This window comes from Rhinopithecus bieti, unplaced genomic scaffold (genome assembly GCF_001698545.2).
Source record: "Rhinopithecus bieti isolate Rb0 unplaced genomic scaffold, ASM169854v2 scaffold_6945, whole genome shotgun sequence".
Taxonomy (NCBI): domain Eukaryota; kingdom Metazoa; phylum Chordata; class Mammalia; order Primates; family Cercopithecidae; genus Rhinopithecus; species Rhinopithecus bieti.
This window is the reverse complement of record NW_016805531.1, coordinates 849,253-876,349: the sequence shown is the minus strand read 5'-3', so window position 1 is coordinate 876,349 and position 27,097 is coordinate 849,253. Positions and strand designations below refer to the sequence as shown.

Here is a 27,097-nt window from a genome sequence, read left to right as displayed (position 1 = left end):
ATATATATTTTAGATATATATTTCTCATACTGATTAATAGCATTTTATTACTAGGCAGACACTTTAAGCAAAAGATTATAAATGGCTAGATAATACATGGACTTAGGCATGTCTTATTTTTTAAAAATGTACAAATTCTGATTGTATAAAATTAGGATGTATGAATTGTGCCACAAAAGTTTCATCATCACCAGGGATGAAATGTTATTTGATTCACACAAATGTAAATTAAGAAATGAATATTGTGGAAAATTAGGTTTCCCTCCCAGATAAAATATATAAAACATATCTGATACTTTGACATTTCACTCATTTTTTGGTCTTGTTAAAGACCCCTGATACTGAAGATGCAATGGAAGGAGAGGACTAACATTAGTATACTATTATTACCTTCACAGTTCTTCCCATCTCGTGTAACATGAAAGCCTGCATTACACACGCAATGAAAACTGCCATCTGTGTTGATGCAGCGTCCGTTATTGCAGATCCGGCCATTCTGTAAACACTCATCAATGTCTAAAATCAAAGTTTAAAAAGAAGAAATAGCTTTATTTAGCGGAGTTAAAATTATTTTATTTCCCCCTCCCTCCATTTTCAAACCCATGATCTTAGCTTTTGGTTTTAATTACTTAATAATATTCTCCAACATAAACTGGTTATCAAATAATGTGATATTTAGGGTTATCAGAGTTGAAAATACATGATAAAAAACCTGTATAATTACATTAGAGCTAACTCTAATTTCTAATAAGACTCCTTAAATCTGAAGTCTGTAAACAAAATAGATTCTTCTTCACTATTTTCCAAGCACATTTATTTAACCAGTATAAATCATTATAACTGAAATTTGGCTGGCATCTTTAAAACTCATAATTTACAGCTATCTCAGAACAATACAAAAAGCTCTACTTTTTTAAACAATCACCTTAATTCTGCCTGAAAACCATCAATCACATCTCTAAAATGTTCATCTTCTTTATGGTAATTCTGGTTTACGTGCAGGGTTATTGCTGATAGATTCTTAGTCTTTTAAAAAACAACTTTATGAGTATTCTATCTACCAAATAAAATATTGATTCTGTGAGGGTAGTTTTCTTTTTTTTCTATTGTGGTTAGTATTATGCCAAAGTACACAATAAAGCTTGATACAGAAGTGTTAAAATAACAATAACTCAAACAATCTGTATCTGATTTCTCACTTAAAGATGAATAATCAACCCAAAGTGGACAGCATGGTACCCTGGATTATCTGTTTCTCTCAGTTTCTAGAAGCTACAAACCTGGATACACATCAAAGAGGATGAACACAAACCTCTTTGTCTACACAGGCACAAAATCATTTCCAGGGCTTATTCCCAGAAGATAGGGACTGGGAAACTATGTGGAGTTGGATGGGAACATTCCTATCTATGCAGAGTTGAGGCCACATTTGTCTGAGTATAAGCGCCCTAAATATCCCCTGCACAATGAGCACGTGCGTTTATGGCACCTCAGTTACTCTGACTGTCTACCCTGCGTCTGCATGATGTCTTGTGGTTGGCCCTCAGATGCACTTTCTTTCTGGGCAGATCCTGCAGTGGTTTCCACACAAGTCATTGGACGAGCAGAGGCAGTCTGGGCTTTTCTTCTGTCTGATCTTTGTGCCAACAACCTATGATCTTTTTCTCTCTCATTTATTTCTTAATCCTTGCTAAAATCAGACTTGCTCCACACTCCAAGAAAATGGTAAAACCACATATTCTTGAGCAGACTTTTTTTTTTTTTTTAAGGATCCTGTAATTTTTTGAGGCCCAAGTTGAAAATAAACAGGATAAAGAGTTCACCTTTTTCTCTCCTCATCGATTTCAGAATGCCATGGGGTTCCCCATTGCCTTATAAGACAAATTTAAAGCTGGCCATTCAAAGTTCTCCTCTACTGTGTTTCTGCCCGTCCTTCCGTCCCCTTCTATTCGGCCCCTCACATACTTCCCAGCTATGTGCACAGCCTTTTGGACCATTCTGTGGCAACTTTCATCCACAAAATCATGTGAACACATTCTCAACTTCTTATTTTCAGGATAACCTTAGCGCTAGCTCTTAAAGAAGTCAGTGCTTGAAGTATTCAGGTCATCCTCAGTCTCCAATACTAAGTCTCAGATTGATAACAACCACATACATGCGTTTATACTGGCTGGCCCTTGCCCCAGCTGAGTGCTCTCAATAACCACTTCTCTTGGCTTATTTAACAGTGCAGTCTCTGGACGTTGATTTCATTTTATTTTCTATTACTGCAAAATGCCTAGTATGCTATTTGTACATGTTAATTATTTTAAATAGTCATAATATTAAGAAAGTTTTCAACTCACTTAAGTGTTCAACCTATCCATATTTATATTTAATTAATAGAAATATTAGCAAGTTCAAAGGCCTTATTCCAGTTTTTCTGCTTAAAATGGTCATTTACATGTAGTGCACTAAAATACACTGATGGCAAGAAATCTGTACGTGAGAACCAAATTCAAAATTTTGAAACCAGTTCACTGATAAAAATTAAAACTTCTATAGGTCTTCAACTCATGAAGAGCTTTTGCTAAAAGAGGCAAATAAGATTAGCTCTTGTCAATGGCTACCAATTTTCTAAAGTGATATAAACCTCGCTATCTTTTATTTAACTTTAAAAAACTTTTAAGTTCAGGGATACACGTGCAGGTTTGTTAAATCGGTAAACTTCTGTCATGGGGGTTTGTTGGACAGATTATTTCATTACCCAAGTTTAATTAAGCCTACTACCTATTGGTTATTTTCCCTGATCCTCTCCCTTCTCCAACCCTCCACCCTCCAATAGGCTTCGGTGTGTGTTGGTCCCTTCTATGTGTCCATGTGTCATCATTTAGCTCCCACTTAAAAGTGAGAACATGTGGTATTTGGTTTTCTGTTCCCATGTTAGTTTACTAAGTATAATGACTTCCAGCTCCATCCATGTCCTGCAAAGGACATGATCTCATTCTTTTTTATGGCTGCATAATATTCCATGGTGTAAATGTACCACATTTTCTTTATGCAGTCTATCATTGATGGCCCCTTTTATTTAACTTTAACAGAGCATTTGCCTGTTTTTTTCTGTCTTGACTGATTAATGATACAGTTCATTTTGTGCTCAATTTAGAGATAGAGATGGAGATAGATGTTTGGGCTCCCTGACAGTGATTGTTATTTATTTCTGTTTTAGAAACTTAGTACATTAAAGTCATTTAATAAAAGGCATACTGGATGGCTTAATAAATTAGTTAATAAATCTGATGGGAAATTTTTTATGAGGGACATTTATAGCAGTGCTTCTCAAACTTCAATGTACATACAGATCGCTGGGGGATCTTGTTAAAATAGAGAGTCTGCAACAGTATATCTGTGGTGGAACCTGAGATCCTGCCTTTCCAAGCAGTTCTAGGTGATGCTGCTGCTGACCACACTAAAAAGCAGCAAGGGCTTAGAGCGACACCCTTATCTTTTAGAACTTTCCATTAAGAAATTAATCGCACATAATTTCAACTGAAATTTTCCTCAGTTGCTGCGTCACAAAAGACAATCCCACTCTCTACTTCTCAGATGAAAACTTAAGAGGCAATAATAGTGACGAGACAACAGTACTGAAAATAAGATTTTTCCTGCAGGCATAGACGCATCTTATAAAATAACTTCAATGCTTGCCGGATTTTATGACACTGTCTTTCAGAATGACAATAGGTGGAACCAAGTTCAAAAAAGCCATGGAACTATATTAGTCTCTTCCGGCATGGGTTATTTAAACTCCATGGAACTCGTCTGAAGTCAACCCCCAGTTAGCATACATGTCCCACATTCCACGCCAGGAGCATACCTCGGCATTCTGTCCGTGTGAGTGTGCTCTGATATCCAGCTCGGCACTGACAAGTGTACGAACCCTGGTTGTTAATACACTCACCACCAGCACAGGGGTTTTTCTCACATTCATCAACATCTGCAAAGCACAATGTATTTTAGTGCAAAATTAGATAGCAATACCTCATAATTCTAAGATGTTCTTGGTTCCTTTTATACATATAAAACATTTTCCTTTTGAGAAATAAATAACATAATAAAAGGATCTTTTTTCTTTCCACTACAATATGTCATTAGCCATTCGAAGACTGGTTGAGCAGTTAAAGTATATTATTTTCATGTGTCATTTTGCGGAGAAAAATTCCAAACAAGTAGCAACTCAACAATCTGATCTAATAAACATTTTCTCTTCCTTAAGTCTGATCGAAGAGAACCAAACAGACTAACATTTCAGAAGTGGCTTCTGGATAGGATTCCAAGTATCTCTTGAAGCTCTATATTTTCCAATGAAAAGAAAGTCTAACCATATCCAAGCATTCCCTGCTGAGTTCCACTAAAATGTTAGAACAAAACATGAAGCAACTGTTGTTTAAAGGGCAGTTCTCAATCACCATAGAGTCGACCCCATCCCCAGATGTGTTCAATACACAAGCTCACACTAGTGTTAAAGTCACTTAGAATTATCAGTACATTTAGAGACAAACTGGTTTATATGACCCTACTTGTAAACAGGAGAAAGCTAAAATTTAGCGACGATAACCCAGTTGTCCACATGCTTCTTAGTGGCAGATACAGATCTGACCTCACATTCCCCAACCCTGAGTTAAATGTTTCCACTTCTACTCAGATCTGGATGACCTCTAGAAGGGGTGTTCACATCACCAGGAAATTAAATAGTTTGGGAAAGTAAGAACTCATCATTTCTGACCAATCATAAATTTACAATTATAAAATTAGAATTCATGACAGAACTAAGAGGTGAGCTTATTTTAAAAACAATTTGATAGGAACTGAGTGTTCTTATCCAATCCAACAAATTGATTACTCCTGTATTACATTTTCTCCCTTCACCAGCTTAAATGCCTCATCAGCAATTTAAAATTTCTTTCTTCCATTTAAAGTAATTAGTCTAAGAGAGTTGGTAAGCTACACATTTAGACTAGTATAATGTGCAAAATTCCACAATTCGGGCATATTTCTAATGCTTTCTTTTAATGGTTAGGCTTTTGGTAGGTTGTCTTAAATGGGAGTTACCAGAAACGAATTGAATATCTTTTACAATGAAAGTTAAAAGTAACTTTAATAAGCAGAATAATGACCTCCCAAATATGCTCATGCCCTAATTCCCAGAACCCATGGATATGTTATATAGCTAGCAAAGGGGAATTAAAGTTGTAGATGGAATTAAGGTTGGTAATCAGTGATCTTGAGATGGAGAGGGTCTCCTGGATTATACAGGTGGCCAAATGCAGTTACAAATATCCTTAAATGTGGAAGAGGGAATTGCAAGAGAGAGTCAGAGAGAGAGAGAGAGAGAGACGGAGAGATTTGAAGATGCAATGCTCCTGGCTTTGAAGATGGAGGAAGGGGCCATGAGCTAAGGACACAGGCAGCTGGTAGTAGCTGCAAAAGGCAAGGAGATGGATTCCTCCCAAGAGCCTCCAAAAGGCACACAGCCCTCCCAACACCTGGATGTTAGCCCAGTGAGACTTGTGTTGGGCTACTAACCTACAGAGCTGAAAGATAATATAAATTTGTATTGTATTAAGCCATCAGGTTTGGGGTAATTTGTTACAGCAGCAATGGAAAACCAATAGAGTCAAGGAACAAAATTGCAACAGACCCGTGGTGCCAACCTAGGATGGATCACGTACCAATACACTCCCCACGAAGGTCCAGCTGGAACCCTTTGTTGCACTCACACCGGTAACTCCCAGGAGTTGGAATGCAGCGTCCATTCTGACAGAGATAGCGGACCAACTGGCAGTAATCAGTGACGTTGACTGGCAGCACCCCTAGAAGAACATTAAGCCCCATTAAAATTATTTTAACTATGGTACCTTTCATCAGTACTTAATCTGACAATAATGAACAAGATGTTGAATCAGAAAGGAAAGAGGACACTCTTTGGGCAAAGGTCGTCTAGTGACAACAGAGCATATTTCCACCCTGCCAACAGAGATCACATTGCACTACGTATGCATAGGGGAGCTAGCAACCCAGCTGCAGCCTGCTTTTCCCTGCCGTCTTCACCACCTCACTCTCAAACCTTTAGTTTGCAGAAATGACAAAGGCAGAGAGAGACTGGTATTGAACTACTTATAAAACTGCCTTGCAAGCTCTATAATCTAAAGTATAATTTTATATCTCCTCTATTAATCCTTTCTGTGAATCAGATTTAACTATCGCCCATAACTCTCCCATAGTTGCCTGAAAACATCAATAACAAAAGGACATTAATCTCTGGGGAAGAGGAACCCTCCCGTTTTTCTCTATGCAATAGGAAAATTGAGATATATAGATGATATAGATACAGATAACATATGTAAACCAAAAATTAATATAACAATTTATAAACTTATTTAATGACTAAAGCAGCATAAATAAACAATAGAAAATGTTAACTTGAACAATGCAAGAAAAATAACTAGATGATTTTTGAATTCTTACTTGGTGGTTCCCGAGATGGATATGGATATTCCACTGGTGGTCGAGGGACCGGAATTTGAGGTCCAGGAGGAAAGCCAGGAGGAACAGGGAGAACTGGAGGAATGGGGCCAAGGGGTGGGGGAGGATATTCTGGTCTCCCAGGAATTACCATAGGAACAGAGCACAGCTTGTTGAAATCCTCTAGAAAAATACAACAAAACAAAACACAACAGCTGAGCTGTAGCTTATGATCATAGGCCCGCAGAAGTCATCCTTATTTTTTTAAAGATATTTTTGAATAAAATTGATCCTCAAAACTCACAGGTCAATTGGAGAAAAGAAAAAGGAGCAACTGACTGGATTTCCATTTTTAATACCTGCAGCAGCAACCACTCTGGAACAATATTTCAAAACCAAAGCCATGTTCCTCCCAAAACCTCGGAGTTTTTATTTGTATCAACATTCACCTCGTGGAAAACATAAAGTATTACTTTCTCCGTCCAGTCCCACCTGTGGATCCCACAGGGCTCCACAGAATACATTAAAAAGTTTGGATTTTATTTTATGCACAGTGTAAAACCACTGGATATCTTCAACAGGGGCGGGACATGATCAGATGACTATTTTCAGAAGATCATGCTTACAATTACAACATATGAAGAACATTACTGCGGGGAGGCAAGGCTGTCGCAGAAGACCAAGGGGGAGATGATGATGTCTGGATGGGGGAGGCAGTGATTGAATAGGACAGAAGTGGACAAATCTGAAGCACATTTTAGAGATAAATGTATAGTGCCCAGTGAAGTAATAAGTGTCAGAGCTCAGGAGACAAGAAGTCAAGAATGACTCCTAGTTTTCTGGTTGAGCAATTGGGTGAATGTTGGTGCCCTTCCCTGGATGGGAAAAACCATGGTGGTAGCAGGTTTGGTGGGTAGAAGCCAAGTTCCATTTTGAGATATCAGACATCCAAGTGGAGCTATCACTTCGCAGTTGTAAAAGACAGTGTGAAGCTTAGAGGAATCAAGGCTAGATGTGAGTTTCAGAGTCATCAGTACAGACAGGTGATATTCAAAGCCATGGGGATGGATGAGCTCATGTAAGAGTGGTGTGGAAGGGGAAGAGAAGGGAGTACAAGGACAGAACCCTGAAGAATACTGATTCATAAAAGAAAACATTATCAATGGAGAAGTGGCCCATAAGGGGAGGAGAAATACCAAGGGGTGGTGGGTCTGGTATTAATGCTGTATAGTGACCCTCTGAATGAGGACATCCTGACTTCATCATCTGCTTCCCTATGATTCTGCATTTTCAGGATGATTACTATTTTTCACAGCGTCAGGTCTTTATCAAATAAACCATCTTTAGGTTTTGACACATTTGTTCTGGGCTTCCAAAAAGGTGTTTTTAAGTAGTATCCAGGTTTCCAAGGATGTATTTATTTTATTCATTTTCATGTTGCCTACAAATAGCCATGTTTTATCACAGTTGCCTTCTGTAAGTAGCCTATGTGACTTTTAAATTTCATTTTTTTCCTCTCTTGCTAGGATGATGGTAATTTTATTTTCACAGTTGGACAGTGATTTTCTCATGGATACCTTCTATGCTAGTTTTAGCCATTAATAGAAATTAGACTAAGATTTTTCTTTTCCTTACAGACTACAATTTAACTTACTTTCAGATAGTAACATGTCTTACTGAAAGGCATTCATATTTCAACCTCATGGGACATTCTGCCAATTTACATGAGGTTAAATATGCCTGGCTTCTATGAACGGTACTTTCTGGTCCGTTTCTAAAATTTCTTCATTCATATTTGACATTTCCAGCTCAGGTCAAGTTTATGTTTTCAGAGAATTCTCTTACAGCATTTTAATTATTATTTAACTGGAATTTCAAGTCACAGAGATACTGACATACTTGAATGTATTTATAAAGGAATTCTATGTTGTTCACGCTTCCCTGACTCAGGATGTCACAATCCTGCTTGTCAACCAACAATGACTCTTCCTATAGATTGATCATCTGTATGTGCCATATCCATCATTCCCTGGGAACCTGCTCTCACCAAATTCCCATCACTAAGACTGTGTAGCTTTGAAGTCAGGGATCATCTCTAACTCATGACTAATTCCCACTCTCAGCCTTGCCCTGCAAATTGCACATAACAGGAATTCATTAACTATGTGTTGGATTTAATTGAATGACAATTATATTATGGAACTCACTTTGCTTCCAAGCATTTGTAGGTACCAATTCAGTCTTTCTTTTAAGACTTTTGAATTTATATAAAAGAAATAGCTCATCAGCCTTTGTGCTAATTAGGTGGGTATTTTACTTTACGAATGCCATTAAATTCATCTTAACTTCTCTAGGAAAGTGTATCAGACGGAATCCTATATTTCTTCCTATTTTTTACAGATTAGTAATCTTCTCATTGCCCCTTTACATTCAGGATCAGCAACATGGGGCTAATTTTGTTCAGCTGATGTCCATCTTTCCTATCTCCACTTAACCCAAGATGATGCTGACTTATTTTTTAAAGAGTAAAAAGCTGGCCAATCTAAAATCCTTCCTGCATCACTCTCTGTAAGAGCCCAGATCTCTAGCACTGGTACTGGAACATTTGGACAAACAAAAACCTACCTGCAAATTATTTTGCTCTATAAATCTGTTTTGCCCAAGGCCTCTCAGGGCTGTGCATCTCTCAGTGGTATACCTGGGAGAACAGCTCCCTGTAAAGCCACACACAGGAATCTGGTCGTCTTCTCCAACTGTCCCAAAGTAGGTCTTCCTGCAGGCACCTAAATCTGCTCTAGTCCTCTTCTCTATTCAAAGCCTTAACACAGGAAGGAATCCACATCAAAGCTGCTGATTTCCTAAGTTAACATATGCATTTTAAAAGCCATTGTCCTGGTACCTAAGCCATGTCTTAGTAGTAAGTCATGTGCTTCTAAACAGTGATCCACTAAATGGTTCCCTACTGGACTAAAGAAGGTAAAGTTTATCTATGCATCTGTTTATTTATGTATTATTATTTTTAATTGACAAGTAAAAATCATATATATTCATTGTGCACAACGTGATGTTTTGAAATATGCTCAACTGGTGGGAAAGATGTTGCCTAATAAGTTGCTCTATTTGAATGCCTCCTATAGCAAGATTTTGCTAAATATTGTGGAAGTGTAAAAAGCATGAGAAATATGAGGCTACAATAATGAATGAAATTTCCTAATGAGATTGATCAACCAGTAAAAGAGCAATGTGTGAACACACATATAGGACTCATGCCACGGTCATACTACCAGCCAGAACCACAGGAGCACGAGGAAAAAGTGAGCACTTCCAGCTGCGGCTACCTCGGGACATTCATGGATTAGGTCATGTTTGAGCAGATCTCTAACAAGACTAAGGCTGGGCGCGGTGGCTCAAGCCTGTAATCCCAGCACTTTGGGAGGCCGAGACAGGCAGATCACGAGCGTCCAGGAGCATTTTTTTGAACCATCCGTGGCTAACACGGTGAAACCCCATCTCTACTAAACAATACAAAAACTAGCCGGGCGATGGTGGCGGGCGCCCTGTAGCTCCCAGCTACTCGCCGGAGGAGCTGAGGCAGGAGATGGCGTAAACCCGGGGAGGGCGGGAGCTTGCAGTGGCAGGCTGGAGATCTGGGCCACTGCACTCCAGTCCGCCGCCCGACAGAGCGAGATTCCGCCTCAAAAAAAAAAAAAAAAAAAAAAAAAAGACTAGAGGATATATAACAGGCAAGGATGGCAGGAGTAGGGAGAAAGAGCCTGAACTGGCAAGAAGTTTTAGAAAAAAAGTCAACTTGAATTTAGAAATGCTCAGATTGGGTGCAATGAAAACTCAATCATATAATTTAAACTACTATAAAGAACAAGAATTAAAAGATGAACTGGGATCAGATTTGGGGACTCAATGTTGTGCTAAGTAGCAAATGTTCTTTGCAAGAAATGGAGTGAATTGGCCACTAAATATTGCCTGAGTTCATCCTGGAGAAATATTTTTGGACATCTTTCTGGAATAACGAAAGTGTGCTGTATTTATATATTTGTTTAGTTATGTATTTTTTAACTAACAAATAAAAATTGTATGCATTCATTGTGTACAACATGGGGTTTTGAAATATGCTCAATTAGTCGAAAGGTGTCTCCTTTTTCCCCCTAGACACAATTTTTTAAACTGAACTTCACTGACTCATACTTTGGGAAAGATACATGGCAATGGTGGATTTCAGAGACTAGTTAGGAGGCTGCTGGAACAGTCCAGACTAGAGAAAATATGCTTCTAATGGAAACAAAGAAATGGACAGATAAAAGAGATACTGCGAAGAAAAAAAAAATAAGCAGGACTTAGCAGGAAGGAAACAGTCCAATGTTAGGAAAAAGGAAACGTGTCTCCTGAACAACTTACCTGAAAAATTCTGAGAGCTGAGTTTTACCCTACTGAGCTTTTGAGTACTACATGAGAGCCAGTAAGTACTAAAATGAGAATAAGTACTTCCGCAAAAGGTTTCTGTTAAGTAGTAATAAGCCAGCTAAGTCAAAAGCAGTACCTGAAAACAGTACTCTTTGTACAGACCTCTGTTTTTTCCCTCTGCATTATGTGGGGAGATTTCCCTGGATGTCATCTCTTGTATTTTCTGGAGTCTATTCATTTACCCAGGTTTCCATTACGTATGCATCATGCACATTGTCACTGGGCTTGTGAGGATATTCTGCAGATAACAGGAAGGGCTCTTACCGGTTGCTCTGATGGGACACATCTCAGGGGCGACAGTGACCCCTGGAGACCAGCATCGGCCGGCATCACAGCAGCACTGCATTTTGGTTATGGACTGTGGCAGCTGGTTAGAGCAGCGCCCATTTGTCAGAGCTGTGTAACAGTATCCTGGGCGAACATCTGAGGACAAAGAAACACATACACACACACATCACTGAGATGAGACTTGTAACAACACTCCCCGGCCACAGCAGGTCCACACTTCACACTTGAGCTACGGCAGGATTAATTCACACCTTTGCCCCCTGGAAGGGAAGCTGCCAGCACTGCACAGGAACAATGCTCAGTCAGAAATCCCTGGTCTCACACCTTTTGCCCCTGTGTGCTGGTGCACATGGCTGAAGTCCCACATTCCATACCCAAGGTGGGAACGAATGATTAAAACCATGAGTATCATAGGAAAAGAGACTAAGAAAATCACCAGCAGTGACAGTTAATTATTTATAAAGACATGTCTCTATGCTGAAGAGAGACTGAGTTTTCCTTGGTTTCAAACTACTTAATTCGAGTCATTTAAGGAAAATAGTTATGTAAATCTATTTTAAAACAACATTCAGTCTATATTTCTAAAAGATCTTTCTTATTTTTCAGTCTGTAACTGTGAGAGTCAGACATAAGTTTTTTTTGTTTGTTTGTTTTTTAAGAATGAGCCACTTTGCATTTAGATCCGGTGCTTATTAGTCAAGATTTCCTTTTGTCTTGGGGCCCTAACAAATTTTATAAGGTACTAATTATTTATAACTTCAAAATGACACGATTCCAAGTTCTGAGTCCTATAGGATACAATAGCTCTAGAAGGATTTTGTTGTTGTTTTCGGCAGAAAGTGTCTTCTCAAAGCAACATGGTAAGACACATTTCTGTATCACTTTTATTGGGTTACATCATGTCTAACTGTCATTACGTCCGACACACTGCAGTGCAACTCTGGGTTACTGAAAGAGTTTGTGACACACGAAAAACCTAACGGCTCCCTATGCCTTTGAGATATTACCACGAAACAGTGAAGGCAGGTAGCAAAATGCAAAACACTTTTACCTGCCTGACATGTGCTGAGGGTGTACCTCTCTTTAAGTAAACTGGATCTCTATAGAGATCATATAAAATTAAATTTTGAATAGTAAATAATATTGTCAATATGCTTGTTATTGAAAGCAGGGGTCTCCAACCCTCAGGGGCCCCAATCCCCAGTTCTGGTCTGTGGCATGTGAGGAACTGGGCTGCACAGCAGGGGGTGAGCGGCAGGTGAATGAGTGAAGCTCCATCTGTATGTACAGCTACTCCCCATTGCTGGCATTACCGCCTGAGCTCCACCTCTGTCAGATCAGTGGCAGCACTAGATTCTCATAGGAGGGTGAACCCTGTTGTGAACTGCGCATGCGAGGGTTCTAGGTTGCATGTTCCCAGTGAGAATCTAATGCCTGATGATCTGTCGCTGTCTCCCATCACCCTCAGATGGGACCATCTAATTGTAGGAAAAGAAAGCTCAGGGCTCCCTTTGATTCTACATTATGGTGAGTTGTATAATTATTTCATTATATATTACCATTTAATAATAATAGAAATAAAGTGCACAATAAATGTAATGTGCTTGAATAATCCTGAAACCATCCTCTCCTCCAAGTCCATGGAAAAATTGTCTTCCACAAAACCAGTCCCTTGTGCCAAAAAGGTTGGGGACCACTGATTTAAAGGAATATAAAGGTTAAATCCTTTTGTAAAGCAAAGATCTTTCATAGCCAAAAATCCATCCCTGGGTTTCCTGTAAGTCTGAATGTTAAATTTCAAGTTTTCTCAAAGAGGGTCATACCTGCAATTGTTATCATCTACATCATTTGTAAGAACACAAAGCCCTCATGTCTTGAGGTTTCAATAAATTAATAAAATGAAATAAAATAAAAACAAGGCTAATTTAGAAACATTTAAATTATTAACATCAAGTGAAGAAGGCTAAAACAAACCTAGACAAACCATAAAGGAAAATTATGGGTCAGTTTTAAAGGATACAAGATTATTTCCGAAAAGTACTTAAAACCACTAGCCAGTATAAATGTGCTTTCCAGAATTTTTGTGTGGTTCCAGTTCCTGTACCTCTGGTCAGACTAATAGTTTCACCAAAGAGGCAGAACAAGTTTTATTCCAGCCCGGTCCAGGATAAACGGCTGGAGAGGGAGTATAGACAAGTATGCTCTCTGCGAAGCTTCAGGTGGCACCTCCCCCCTCAAGAGGGCAGAGAAATTGAACTTCCTACATTCTAATTTGCAATGCCTTAAAACCACTAATACTTTATATACTTGGGAATTAGTAAATATTTGGGGCATGGAAACCAAAGACTGTTGAGAATGGGAAGAGATATTCAAAACTGGCTTATATCCCAGCTTCAAATGAATTCGGTGGTCAAAACCCAGTGTAAACACTTGACCAAATTATGGAATTTGTACATATAATTTTCAGCATGGGCTATCTTTCAGAGCAAAACTAGGGCCTACAGTTGCCAATGACAAAAGCTTAATGGGCTAATGTCTATTATTTTGCAAATTAACTACGATACCATGTTATTGCCCATCTGGCTGACTTATATGTTAAATCAATGGGTCACAAACTCTTGAGCGAAATGGTGAATGCTGGGGGTAAAAAAAATTACAAATCAAGTTTGGGTTACTGGCAGCCCCTGATTTACAGATGGCACCTGCACATATAAAAATAATTTTTCTAATTTCTTTTTTTGCTGAAGAAGTACCTTTGTTAAAAACACACATTTATATAACTTATAATTTTAATGAAAACCTATAGGCTAATAAGTAAAGGAAGTAAAAAACTGAAAATCAGAAACCATTTGGAGTACCTCACCCCCAGGACACCCCAGCCTGAAGTTTTTCACTTTGTTAGGCAGCACTGCCACATCAAGTTGTGGGGGAGCCATTGTGGTGATATGACACTTTGTACAGAGGGTAAGGGGTGGCTGTAGACTAAACTGAAGACCTTCAGGAGCCAAGCTAAGGGGAGAAGAATGTCAGGATCTGGAGGACATAAAGGGACACAGAAGGAACCACAAACACCTTCCATTTTAAATCTGCCCTGGCCAAGACACCTGGCAAGGAGGAGGAAATCTCACTCTTCTCTCCCCTTTTGAATCACTTGGCCCCTTATTCTCAGGACCCAGAAATCACATTATATCAAAGCAAATATATTATGGATTAAATAGGTGTTTGCAGGTCGTCCTAGCCTGTCAACAGGCCTCTCCTACTCTGTCATCAACATGGTTGTGTACAACCAGGAGCTAGGAGTGGTGAGGCTCAAACTAGGGAAAGGACATCTTTATGACTCCTAGGAGTCGAAGAGAGAGAACACAACAATATAAAAAGACAACCCTCCAGGCAGTACTACAAATGCCACAGGAAGATCACAGAACAACAAATAAAATAATACTAAGAGAGCTTAGAACACAAAGGGAGCTCGGGGCTGGGAAGTCTGAGAGTCTCAGAATGTGGGGGCAGATACCTTCTGCCAGTACCAGTTGGAATTTTACAGTTAGAAGAAATGTGCATGGAAGATACTGCATACCACTATCTACCTAGTGGGTTTTCTATTGTGAGACCTACTAATTCCAAACAACTGTCTTACGAACAAGTCTTGGATTTGTTTATACTGTTAGGGGCTATTTGTATTTTCTCATCACTAGGGATAATTTGGGGGTCTCTGTTGCTTACGATGGAGGGAAATAGGAGCATTGGGGAAGTCAGAAAAGTCACTTGGATCATTTTGTATGACAAGTTGCTAATTATGGGCACAATAGAGTACCAAAGAAGAAACGGGGCTTGCCTAGGGATCTGGCAGGAAAGAGTGAAGTGCATCCAGAGTTGAGGGGTAGGAGGCAATGAGGGAAGTCTGGGCTGTGCACTCAGGTCACGATGGAACCCCAGATCCCTCTCTCACTACCCACTTAAACTATTGGGCTATTATTTATCTAACCTCTCTCAATCTCAGCTGCTTCCCATCTACCGCTGTGAAATGAACATTAAGTCAGATAATTTACATAAAACACCTCATACCCCGTGATCCAGGGATCTTAGTTCCCTTCCCTTCCTCCTTTGTAAAAAGTTAGTACGGATATATTTGATAAAAAGAAAATAACTTTTAAAATGTGAACCATCTGATATGTAAATATATCTTAATCTTCATGTAGGTTGAGGCTCTCTTAAAGTCCTTAAATATCAGACTGTGCACTTTGGAACTTGAATTTTAATCTAGAACACTGCACTTTGAAAGAAGTCTTAACAATTGTTAAATCCAGCAGCTGTCAACTCTATTTTTTTTTTTTTTCCAGACGAAGTCTCATTCTATCACCCAGGCTGGAGTGCAGCGGCGTGATCTCAGCTCACCGCAACCTCTACCTCCCGGCTTCAAGCGATTCTCCTGCCTCAGCCTCCCGAGTAGCTGGGATTACAGGCGCCCGCCACCACGCCCGGCAAATTTTGTATTTTAGTAGAGACAGGGTTTCACCATGTTGGCCAGCCTGGTCTTGAACTCCTGACCTCAGGCAATCTGCCCGCCTCGGCCTCCCAAAGTGCTGGGATCACAGGTGTGAGCCACTGCGCCCAACCAAATCTAATTTTTAAACAATAGAACCCCTTATTTAATTGATACCTGACATGGAAGCCTAACACTCACAGCAGATAAAGTGAAATTGCTATGCCTACAATGTGTGTGGGAGTGTGGGGGGGGACAAGAGCCCTTTCCACTCAGCCCTCTCCCTTTTCTCTGTGCTCTCCCCAATCCCTGCAGCCCTGGAGAGCTTTGAAACACCTGAAGGATCCACTGGACAGACTGAAAACCACTGATTCCTAAGTCCTAATGGAAAACTGCTGAGGGTTTGAGCAAGAGTGTTATTTAATCAAAGCACTATTTTAGGAAGATAAATCTGACAAAATGGATTGTAGAGAAGCCAAGAAGCAGGGAGACCAATTAAGAGATTATTAAAAAATTTCAGGCCAAATTAACATAGATTCTGGGGAATGACTGAAGGTGGGGGTAAAAAGAGAGAGACACCTGGGATGGCTTCAAGGTTAAATGCTGCACGACTACAACATTAATTAACAGACTGAAGATATCTGTAAGGTCTCCTGGATCATCCCTCTTTTATGGGAGGCAAAACATCTCCAAAAAAGACCACAAGGTGCCTCTGTTCTTTAAGAGGGCAGTCAACTGTTTAACACTTTTCTAAAAATGTACATTTTACCTCAACTGATAAATTATATATGCCCCTTAACAAGCTTGTCTAGAAAGTTGTTTGTTATGGAACTGACTTACACAAACCATGCATGCTGTTTGTAATTAAACCTACCTATGCATCTGGTACCATCTGGAGAGGTGTAAAAACCAGGAGGACATTTGCAAAAGTAACTGCTGACTGTGTTTGTACATTCGCCCCCATCACAGATTCCAGGAATGGTGCTGCATTCATCAATATCTGGAATATAAAAAACAGTCTCGGCATTTGTAGAACACAATATAAAACCGTTCATCAGTACAAGGATTGAGATGTAAATACTAGACAAATCATGTCCCTAGAAACAGCCATCTTTAAAAAGTAAAAGCTGCATGGAGAACGGTCAATTCAAAGGTAGATGCTGCTTCTTTCAACACAGACTTACCCAAAAGATTTACCAAATTCAATAGATTAGGGCAAAATGAAATCACCCCCCTTTAAAATCTAAAACTGTGTACTGTTGTTTCATCAAGTAACTACAGCATGCTAATGTTATAAATGTCATTTATTTTAAAATTTTGTTTTCCTTTTGTTTCCATGTTTTGCATTAAGTTAAACTCCCTGACTAATTATTTTATATTCCGTATCACTTCTTGCATTGCTTTTCAATCTATTTTCCACGATGCAGATACTGAAATCCTACAGAGGAGAGCTTGTGGTCTGAGTGCTGACCCCAACTTGGCCAATTTGGTGTTCTCAACGGCACCCAAACTACCATTATGATGGTCTTCTGTGGTTGGTGAATGAACTGTGTTGGACTGGGTGCTCTAACCAACGGGTCCCCTTCAAAGAGGGACTTGCTGGCTAGGAGGCTGGGAATACTGTCAACAGATGGTCTTTGGCTCTCAGCCCCTTCCAAGATAGCCTGAGTCGCAGAGAGCCCCCTTGCCCGAGGTCACACCCTTCCCAGGCACCCCACACCCAATAAGCAATTGTGGAGGAGGATCAAAGTCTGGTGCATCCTGCCCCAATGGGAGACAACACTGACGGCCACTGCAATTCCCTAATTCCTTCTGGGGCCGGTGGATGCTGTTGATGGGCTGCACCCCAGCTTGCCCTCGCTCTTGCCTCTTCCCCTTCTCTTCTGCAGGTGTTGATCCCAAGGACATCCTCTAATAAACATCCTGAATGCCACGGAGGCCAAAGCTGGGGTTAGCCCTCAGACCACTGGTCTCCATCAAGGAAGCAGTAAAATTCCCTTAGGACAAATTTGATCATTTCCTTCAAGGAGAGATTTTCAATGGCCTGACCCACACACTGACAAATGTCAACAGATACGGCACCAGCAGAAGAAGAGAAAAAAAAAATGAGAGCTTCCTTCTTAGGCTAGAAGTAAACTCAGGGCACAGGGAATCTGCCTGGCCTCCTCTCTGAGACCAGTAGAGCTTTCTGCACTGACCTTGGGAGAGGTGACATTTGACCCAGGCCTCCTGGCAGTATTACAATGGCCAGGCTGACACCATTAAAACTGGGAAAGGCTTATGACCCCCAATAAGAACATTTATTCCGTAGGCTAAGTATTCTCTTCATTTATAAAACAAAATAGAGTTCTAAGTGAACCAGATTCAAGTATCTTCTGACTCAGGTTCACCCTGTTAGTAAAAAAGGCAGCAATGACAGTGTTTACATGCAGTTTAACCTTTTTAAAACCAAAATCACCATTCTTCCAAGCTAGGCTAGAGGCTAAACCAAACAATATTTCACTGCTTATATTAGAGTCAATGCTAACATAAACAGCACTGTCACTGCAAAATTATGTAACGGTAAAGGTGCATATTCTATTCTGACAGATACAAATTTCACTAGAGTCTGTGAAAGGGGCAGGCAGAGAAACTGCCAAGGGCAGACAGAGCCTAGGGTTACCCATGTAATATCTCAAGGCAGCCACACTTCTACTTAACACAAACAAAAGGCAAGTATGTTAAAGAGCCTACAGGATTCAAAGCTTCATTTAAGGATAGAGGAAGGTATAATTACAAGGAAGAAGAATGTACCTTTTCCAAAGTGTCCCTAAAAGTTAATATCTGAGTCCTACAACACCTGCCAAAGATCACGTGAGGAGACAATGTGGTATTATATTTTTTCTCAGCCCATTAATATAAATGACAGCTACCATTCATATTAAGGCCACTTAGTGTACATCAATATCCCAAAAGTTTAAGTGACAGCCTATGTCAGAAAATTTTATTTAAAAAATAGAATTAACATTGGCAGAATGGGGGAATCATCTTTTCCATGCTGGCTGAGTGAGATTTGAGCCCTTTATTGAAGATAACAATAACGATGACAATAATGATGAGAGTTTGCAGGTGCTGAGTGCTAGGCAGAGTCAAAATGCTTGATGAGTGCCCAATCATCTAATCCTTACAATACGGGTAGGATTGTGGGCCTGATTCTATACCTCTGCTGCCCAGGTACACCTCTTGCATTACACTGAGGCCTTCAGAAAACTGACACGAATCAAACCTGAAACAACAGCAAAGAGGCTCATCATTTATAAAGTGAGGCTAAACCCAAGTCTCCAACTGGCAGGGGTTTTTAGGGTGCGTGTGGGGAATTTCCACCTAGGTACATGTCTTTGAAAGCCAGCAGGTCAGGAAATATGTCATACTGCACACCTCCCTGAGTTCACATAGATTAAGGTAAAATGGGACTAGGCCAAATCATTACATTTGAAGGAGCTTAAATGGCTTCAAATTCCCCCTAATACGTCCCCTTCTCAGTGACACACCCTTTTGCCTTCAGGTGTCTAGTGCCTTCCCCCTTTCCTAAACCATCTTGCTTCTCAGTGGCATGGCTTCGTAACAAATAAAAGCAAGAGTTATATCTATTACCAGGCCGTGGTGGAAATTCCTGATGGCAAAGGCCAGAATAAGGTGTTTGAATTGGATTCGCTCACACTCTGAAACTCGTTCATATGAATTTATTATTTCTCCAAGTTCTTCCCACTCTGTGTTCATCTCCTTTTAACTGAATTTCAGGCATTCCAAGTTAAGAGGGAACTTGAGAATGGTGACTTTCTCAGAGTTTCTACAAATCAGGCTGTGTCAAATGCCAGCCATGAAAGTAAACCAGGTGGCGAGGCCTGGCGGGGAGTGGGGCTTGGCTGGGAAGAGCTATTTCGTGCTCTGGACATTTCTCCCTGCTTCCTTGAGGCAGCAAAGGAGGCAGAGCTGCTGGGGAGTAGCTGTCCCATGGTAGCTGTCCACAACCCCACTGGCTTCTTGCTGTGACCTTAAGAAGAGACACAAATGGCAGATCTCTTCCTTCCTATTCGCCACCTGTCCTTTGTTTTTGCTCCTTCTCATCCTCCAGTCTCATCTGTTCTCCCAGAGCATTCTTCCCATGCCTAGGCCCCTTTATCCTAAGGCTCCTCTGGCAGAATAGGAGGAAAGAGTGTGGAGGGCAGATGGATGGAGCTTGGTGTCTGTTCTGGGATGGGCATCACCATCTATTACTCGGCTATCGAGAAGCTCCATCCAAGATTGTGGACGTGACAAGAGAAACCCGATCCTGACAGTTAACCTGATCCTGACTGCCTAGATACTAACACAATGAGAGAAAAAAATTAAAACCTATGGCAGCTGTTTAAAAGTAACATGTGACACACTAATGATCATGAATGCCACTGAGCCTGTGAGCTTAACTTTGATTGTACAAACTCAACCCAGTGTAAAATGTATCACTAAAAACTAAACAAGCTGACTCTTCCAGTCACGCTGACTATTTTATAGTCACACCACGTACGCCAGCTTTTATTCATGCCGCATCCGCTGTCTGGTAACAACTTAAAAATGGAGTCTGAATTCTGGAACTGGAAAGAACCCCCACACAGCATCTTGTTCAACCCCCTCATTTGAAAGTTGAAGTAACTCAGAGATGGTAATTGACTTATCTAAGATCACACAAAGGATTAGGGATTTGACCAGAGGGCATCAAGGATGGGGGCCAGGCCTGCCTTATTTCCAGGGCTCTTTCACCTTCACCACAGAGATGTTTTTTTCAACTAATTGTATAGAGAGAGCCAGTTACCTTGAACAGTAAAAGTCTAGGGCCTGCAACCAGCTGAAGAGGATGAAGCTCCATCTGTGGTACTGGGTTAAGCCACCCCAGGAATTCTCCTTAGCTCCTGAGAGGATAAGAGCCTCTAACAGTAAGTAGCCATGAGATAAATACGCCATTATTTTGGAAAGGGGAAGTCCTGAGGTCTTTGGCTCACATATTATGGAGTGCATGGATTTAAAAGCTACATTTTTAAAAAGGTCCTGTGCATCATGCAGTGCTATTGTAATTGCTAAAGGCTGGGCTGACGATAATCTAAATCCCAAAATATTAGTGGTTAATTAGGAATCCAACAGACTTCTTCCAGAAATAAAACTTAATCCCTTAATTACACTCTTTATTTCTTAATTTCCTCTCATAGTAACCTATGCAAATACGGACTTGGTTTCCAAAGAAAAAGGTTCATGTGTTCTTTCAGCATGCATACTCTACAGTCATCGGAAAGATCAACAAAGGAAGGCGGGCATGAACTCTGTTTCCTTTTTTCTCAAATCACAGCTATAAATCTCAATCTTTTCCTTCTTAAATGTATGAAAAGTTAATAATTGTTATGTAAATCCCTTTAGCTTGTTAATTTACATTTCAAAATGTTCTCCAATTATATGTATTTATAAAACACTTTTCATAACTTTTTTTTTTTTTTTAGTTTTGGAAAGAGGGACATTTTAGGAAGGAAGTGAGAATTCTGCAAAAGGAAGATCTCATGGAAAGCAACTCGAATAATGGCATTCTCAGGTCTGAGAGAGTGAGGGTGAGCATCTTGTGAATTTGCTAAAGTCAATTTGATGGAATTGGTTTTTCTTCTCGAAAAAATTCTATAAAAGTACTCAATTCCACCCCCTTCCAAGTCAAAAGGAAGATAACTTTAAAAAGCCACTCAAAGTAATGGCAAAGGTACCAGGACACTTTCACAAGGGCACAGAACCCCATGGTTATACTGATCATCTTTCCAGGGTACACATTCAGTGATTACGGACCAGACTTCCTGGGTTCCCTCTACTGACCATCGAGACACCAGTTGATGTCCAGAGTTATGCCATTTCCACAGTGAGACACTGTAACTGGAAAGGAGCAAGGACGTGGAAGAAGTGAACCCAGCTTGCCAAGAGCTCTCAGGGGACTTCCTGATTACTTTCCCACCAGAGTTAAGACAAGTCAACCCTGCTCATACCAGTCTCCAGGCCAGAGAATGTATAGTACTAACAGGACATTCTCTTCTAGTATCAATTTTGCATTGATATTAGAAGGAAAAGAAGGAAAAAACCATTATCTAAATTTAATGTAACAGTAGATGGCAAAGGAAAACAAAATCTAGTCAAACTAGTCTGTCTTTATCTTGCCACTGACTTTCACATGTAGCTGGAAAATTTTTGTGTGTGTGGAAAAGGATTAAGTAATACTCAGACTGAATTTTTGGTCCACTGGATACACCACCATAATAGGTTTCTTAGCATCAATAAAAAGATTCGAATGATTTTTCTTTCAGTCTGAGCATTAAATTAGAATCTTCTGTCTAGTCCACATCCATAGACCATTACTGTTAATTGACTTGTCTGAGTAAAAAGCAAGAGACAAAATCAATTCTAGTTCAGGCTGGAAGCCATCATAATTTCAGAAAACAAAACACAGACTGGACAAGTCATAAGGACTATATTCCCCTCAATCTTGAAACTGATTATATATTCTGAAGCTGAATATATTAAACTGAGAAAGCCTAAAAGGTAAAACACAACCTATCATTGATGTGGGTTTTGCATGTGGTCAACTTTAATGGCTTGTTAATGTCATATATGTGTGTGTGTGTGTGTGTGTATATATATGTGCATATGTGTGTGTGTGTGTGTATGTATGTATATATATGGCCTGAAAATCTATTCCAGAATAGTAACTTTCATCTAGGAAAGAAGACAATATAATATGGCTCAGCAAGCACCAGAGTGTGAATTAAAGAGGTAAATTTGAGCAGTCTTGTCTGAATGGCCTCAGACAGAGCACTTAATACACCCAAGACACCATTCCTTAATATATAATGTAGAGTGTGGAACCAGCTGAGTTCTTTGCCCCTTTCAGTGTCAACGTTCTCGGCTTCAACTTTAGATCTATAGTACAACTTCTAAAATATATTGGTCTATCGAGAGTCAACTTTATTGTTCTCTGAAACTTAAAATTTTTTTTAAGACGCTTTTAGAAAGAACCATTTTTTCACAACTACCCCGAAAAACTATGTATAACATGTTCAAGAATTCAATAACAATTATAAATTCAATGATGATTTATAACCTAAAAACAACTCCAATTCATAAAGATAGTTCTATCAGAGTTAGATTCTTCAGTTTCAGGGCAAGTAGACATTAAATGTCTTACATGTAATTTATGAATTGCACCTTAAATTTAAAGCTGTCTTTTGCTCGTCTGATATACAGTGGCAACCAACAAGGTGAATTATCCAGCCCAGACAAATAACTTAGAACGTACTCACTGCTAGAGTCTAGGGGCATAAATACAACAGCATCTGCTTTCAATAAAAATGCATCCATCTAAATGAAACCTCAAGGTGGGGTGAGTTGAGAATGAAAGAAAAAGTTTTCTCTTCTGATCCTAATGAGAGATGTAGCCCTGAGAATGCTGTTACACTATTGTCAGACATTACTATATGTAAGTCACATGTACTCATCAAAGAAACGAGAGTCCAATGCTGCCTACATATTTTCTAGATGCTCCCCTCTCACGAAGAAATTATGACTGTAACTGGAAGTCAGGCCTCATTTCAGCAAATAGCAGTAGCAGTAGTGGTAAATATAAACATATCCTCTCTATATATATTTGCAGAAGTTCAATCTATAAACTAAACGCAAATATAAAAATTATCTCAAATTACTCTTCTGTTTGACTAACATTAAAAGCTTTTCATTTGATAGGCAATTATCATCCCCCAGAAAAGAAAATCATGAGCATATACTAGGAGCATAAATATAAGGGTTGATTGATCAATCCTGCCTCCCCACACACAAAATCAAACATATCTTTAAACTCGAAAAACTTCGGAAGATATATTATTCTGAATGATATCTAATGACCAAATTTAAATTCATGACTCTAGAACTATGCAAAACATGTGTCTTGAACATTTTAAACCAAACGTTGGTTCAAAATATTTCATGTTTTAATACTTAATTTGATTCAGATGGACCTCTTGTTTTGGGTCTATAAAAGTAGAAAAGCTGCAGGGTTTTCTGGTCCAATAGCACAAAAGCATATTATTACTGTTAAAAATATTATATTTACACATTCACGGGGATAACAAAGACAGAAAGATTTAGGAATAATTTGCAAACAAGCTTGTTTCTAATGTTGAGTTTTGCCTGCCCCCACTACACCCCTCACAACAACTGCAAAGCATAAGATTTCTTACCTTCACATTTTTGTGACACTTCATTAAATTTGTGTCCAGCAGGGCATTTACACTCAAAAGACCCAACAGTATTAATGCAATTTCCTCCCTGACAGAGCCCGGGGATGGCCTGGCATTCGTCCACATCTGTCAGATTGCAGAAGACAGAGAGAAAAAAAAAAACTCATATAAAATCCATTGCAGAATACAATGTGATAATTTGTCCACAATTATGTTACCATATTTATATCGGTGGTTATTTGTCCCTCACAATATTTGGAATATGACTAGGGAAACTATTTCTCACAACTGCATTATGTAAAACACATCGTTGGATTAATAATGTTCCATAAGAAGTCACAAGCATTTTTTGTTTCCCCACCTTCCATGTTTCCTAATGTAGAGGAGAGTGTACTAACTTTTGTGGGTTTCATCACATATGCAGCAAAGTAGAAAGATATGTTTAAAAGGCCATTATTCACGGCCTCGTTTTTATCTCCAGATTGGTAGTAATAATCAGAGTTATTCAAAAAATCTTGCAAATCAAAATGCAATACATTTCTACAATGAAACTATCTTTAAGAGTTATACTGAATGATTTAGTTAAAACGGAATTTATTGAAGGTCACTCAGACTACACGAGACAGCTAATGTTTTTGCACAAATGAAGTGGAAGAAATGTTCACTTCACATTCTGGAGAAATGCCTTGCACAGTAAAAATTAAACAACTCAGAAAATTAGGCCAACAAGCGAGAGGGATCGCTAGATGAGCGTGGAGTTTCAGCTGCTGACTTACCTTGCTGGCAGAGTGGCTGCCAGAAGGCACCTTTGTAAAGGTCAGTGAGATCATGTCTTTCCCCAGCTCAACGTGCAAGTCCATACTACGTCCTAGGAAGTTCTACATGATTCCTCTGCTCTTTTACCCATTTTCCACCCTCCTATCTCTCCCACCACACTGGATTCCTCAAATATGCCACCTGCCACAGAGCTTTGTAATGGCTGCCCCTCTGCCTGGAATATTCTTCCTCCAGAGAGCTGCATGGCCCACAACGTCTCTTGTTCTCCAGGTCTCTGCCCCAATGCAACTTTAGCCACGAGCCCTTCCCTTGACAGTCCAACAGCAACACCTGGCTCCTGGCTCTAATCATCCTTCCTTCCCTGTTTATTTTTTTTCCACAGGACTAACCACCCACTGACCTAATACATGTCTGTTTTGTTTAATAAATTGATTGTCTTCAATATAAGCTTCCAGAAAGCAGGGACTTTGTCCATTTTCTTCACTGCTGTATAACCAGCACCTAAGGACTAACTTGGGTTCTTATGTGTAAGCCCAAATAGTAACCTTCCAGGAGCAAAATTAATCATCTCATGCTCACCACATTCTGTTATAAAGGTTATAAAAGTACCTGTACATTCTCTCCATCTCTTTGTTCATAACAGAGACAAGTCTGATTTAATAAAGAATCCCCAAGTAAACAGTCTAGTGTATTCCTTTTGAAACCTGGAAGCCTAATGCGTTCTTTAGCTTCACTTTTCATTGAGTAAAGTAAAAAAGGGATTGCTGTTGATAAGATCTCAACCTGTGTTCTTGAGAAAAGTTGGCATGCAGTAAAAGGGATATTAAAGAAACAACAATTTAGTTTATTATAAAAGTATCACATACTGTTTTAAATGAAATGTCTTAACCCACAAACAAATGATTATATGTGGAAAATCATTAGATTATGTTTTCCAGCCAATTTCAGTTTTGTCTTAGACCAGAATTTTCCATTCTCTTGACATGTTGAATGTATTTTAAAATATTTTGAAAATCAAGATTTTTACATATGGGCAGAACTAGCTGTCTTGTTGATCATGATTTTTGGACAACAGAAAATACAGACGAGGCAATTCTCCAGTGGCTGTATACAGCCCCTCACGTCTGACCCAACGACTGGAAACACCAGCAAGGAACGAGAGCCACAACTTGGTGGCAGAATCTCTTAGAAACAACAGCAACAACCACCACCACCACCACCACCAAAGATGAAGAATTTCACTCTCAAACTGGCAGTATAACTGCCATTGTGATTCAATGGGTTTTCAAAACTTTTCTTATAAAAAACCTTTTTTTTTTTTTTCTTGGACGTTGAATAGCAGAGTTAGGAAGAAACAGGAAGCAAAGCTGGAAAGATCCAGATTTATGAAACAAATAGCAAAGCTAAAGAGAAGGCAGTTCATTCTCCCCACCCCGCCCCCACCAATTCCGTTAGCACCCCAACCTCTGACAATGGCTTATTGATGGGCAGCTGAGGCACTTAAAAGTCTAGCTCTCTGGTCACTGTCAATGAGTTCATGGGTATTAGGTAACTTTGGAATCCCAAGACCAACAAATTCTTCAAAACTCACTGGGACTTTCTAAAAAAGAGAAAAATAAGAAGGCACCAATAAAAACCTAAACTTTTAATTTTATAAACTACTACAATCCATCCCTTGATAATTCTAGAGTTTCAAGGTGACTTATTTCTTCTCTTGACATTCAGAGGGATACATTTAAGGGCATCCAAAGGAGCCCTATGTTGTACACGGGAGCTGGAGGCCAGGAATGACAGTATCAGAAGTGGAATTTATTGAAGTGGAATGTAATGGAGACCCACAAAACTGTGTGACTAAGCTCAAGTTCTGTTTTATTGCATATCACTCTTAGAATTAACATATAAAACAAAGCCAAAGCATTATCTATTTGCCTCAGAAAAGCATATCCTGAATTTTCTGAAAATATTGCAACTTGCTATAAAAAGTCCTGAGGCAGTCTAAAGGAAACAGATATAGCCTGAGAGTTTTCAATCCCATCAGTTCAGTGTGGAGCTGCCTCTGTTCACTTCCTCCTGTTTCCTGCCAGACATCCAGACAATAAAAGAATTTGTACAGCTGGAAGAACAGGAGTAAAAGCCAAAAACAGAGTAAGGGCTTCTACAGGAGGCAGGAGAAGCAGCTAGCAGGCGACATCTGGGGATATTTAAAACTGTGAAACAAATCCTAATTTATTTCGGACTTGTAAAAAAATGCATAATGTAGCATGCAAAATGTCGAGAGAAACAGTTTTCTTCA

General features: G+C 39.5%; 1 protein-coding gene across 1 annotated transcript in view; it reads right to left on the bottom strand.

The window, feature by feature from the left end:
* The window catches only part of FBN1 (fibrillin 1), a 247,051-nt gene that overhangs the window by 110,667 nt on the left and 109,287 nt on the right, over positions 1–27,097 (bottom strand). The window contains exons 7-13 of the mRNA XM_017872776.1: positions 24,028–24,153; positions 16,629–16,754; positions 11,248–11,406; positions 6,508–6,687; positions 5,712–5,852; positions 3,857–3,976; positions 391–516 (exon numbers count right to left, since the gene is read on the bottom strand). Of these exons, the coding sequence (XP_017728265.1) occupies positions 391–516; positions 3,857–3,976; positions 5,712–5,852; positions 6,508–6,687; positions 11,248–11,406; positions 16,629–16,754; positions 24,028–24,153 (978 nt within the window). The remainder of the gene's footprint in view (positions 1–390; positions 517–3,856; positions 3,977–5,711; positions 5,853–6,507; positions 6,688–11,247; positions 11,407–16,628; positions 16,755–24,027; positions 24,154–27,097) is intronic.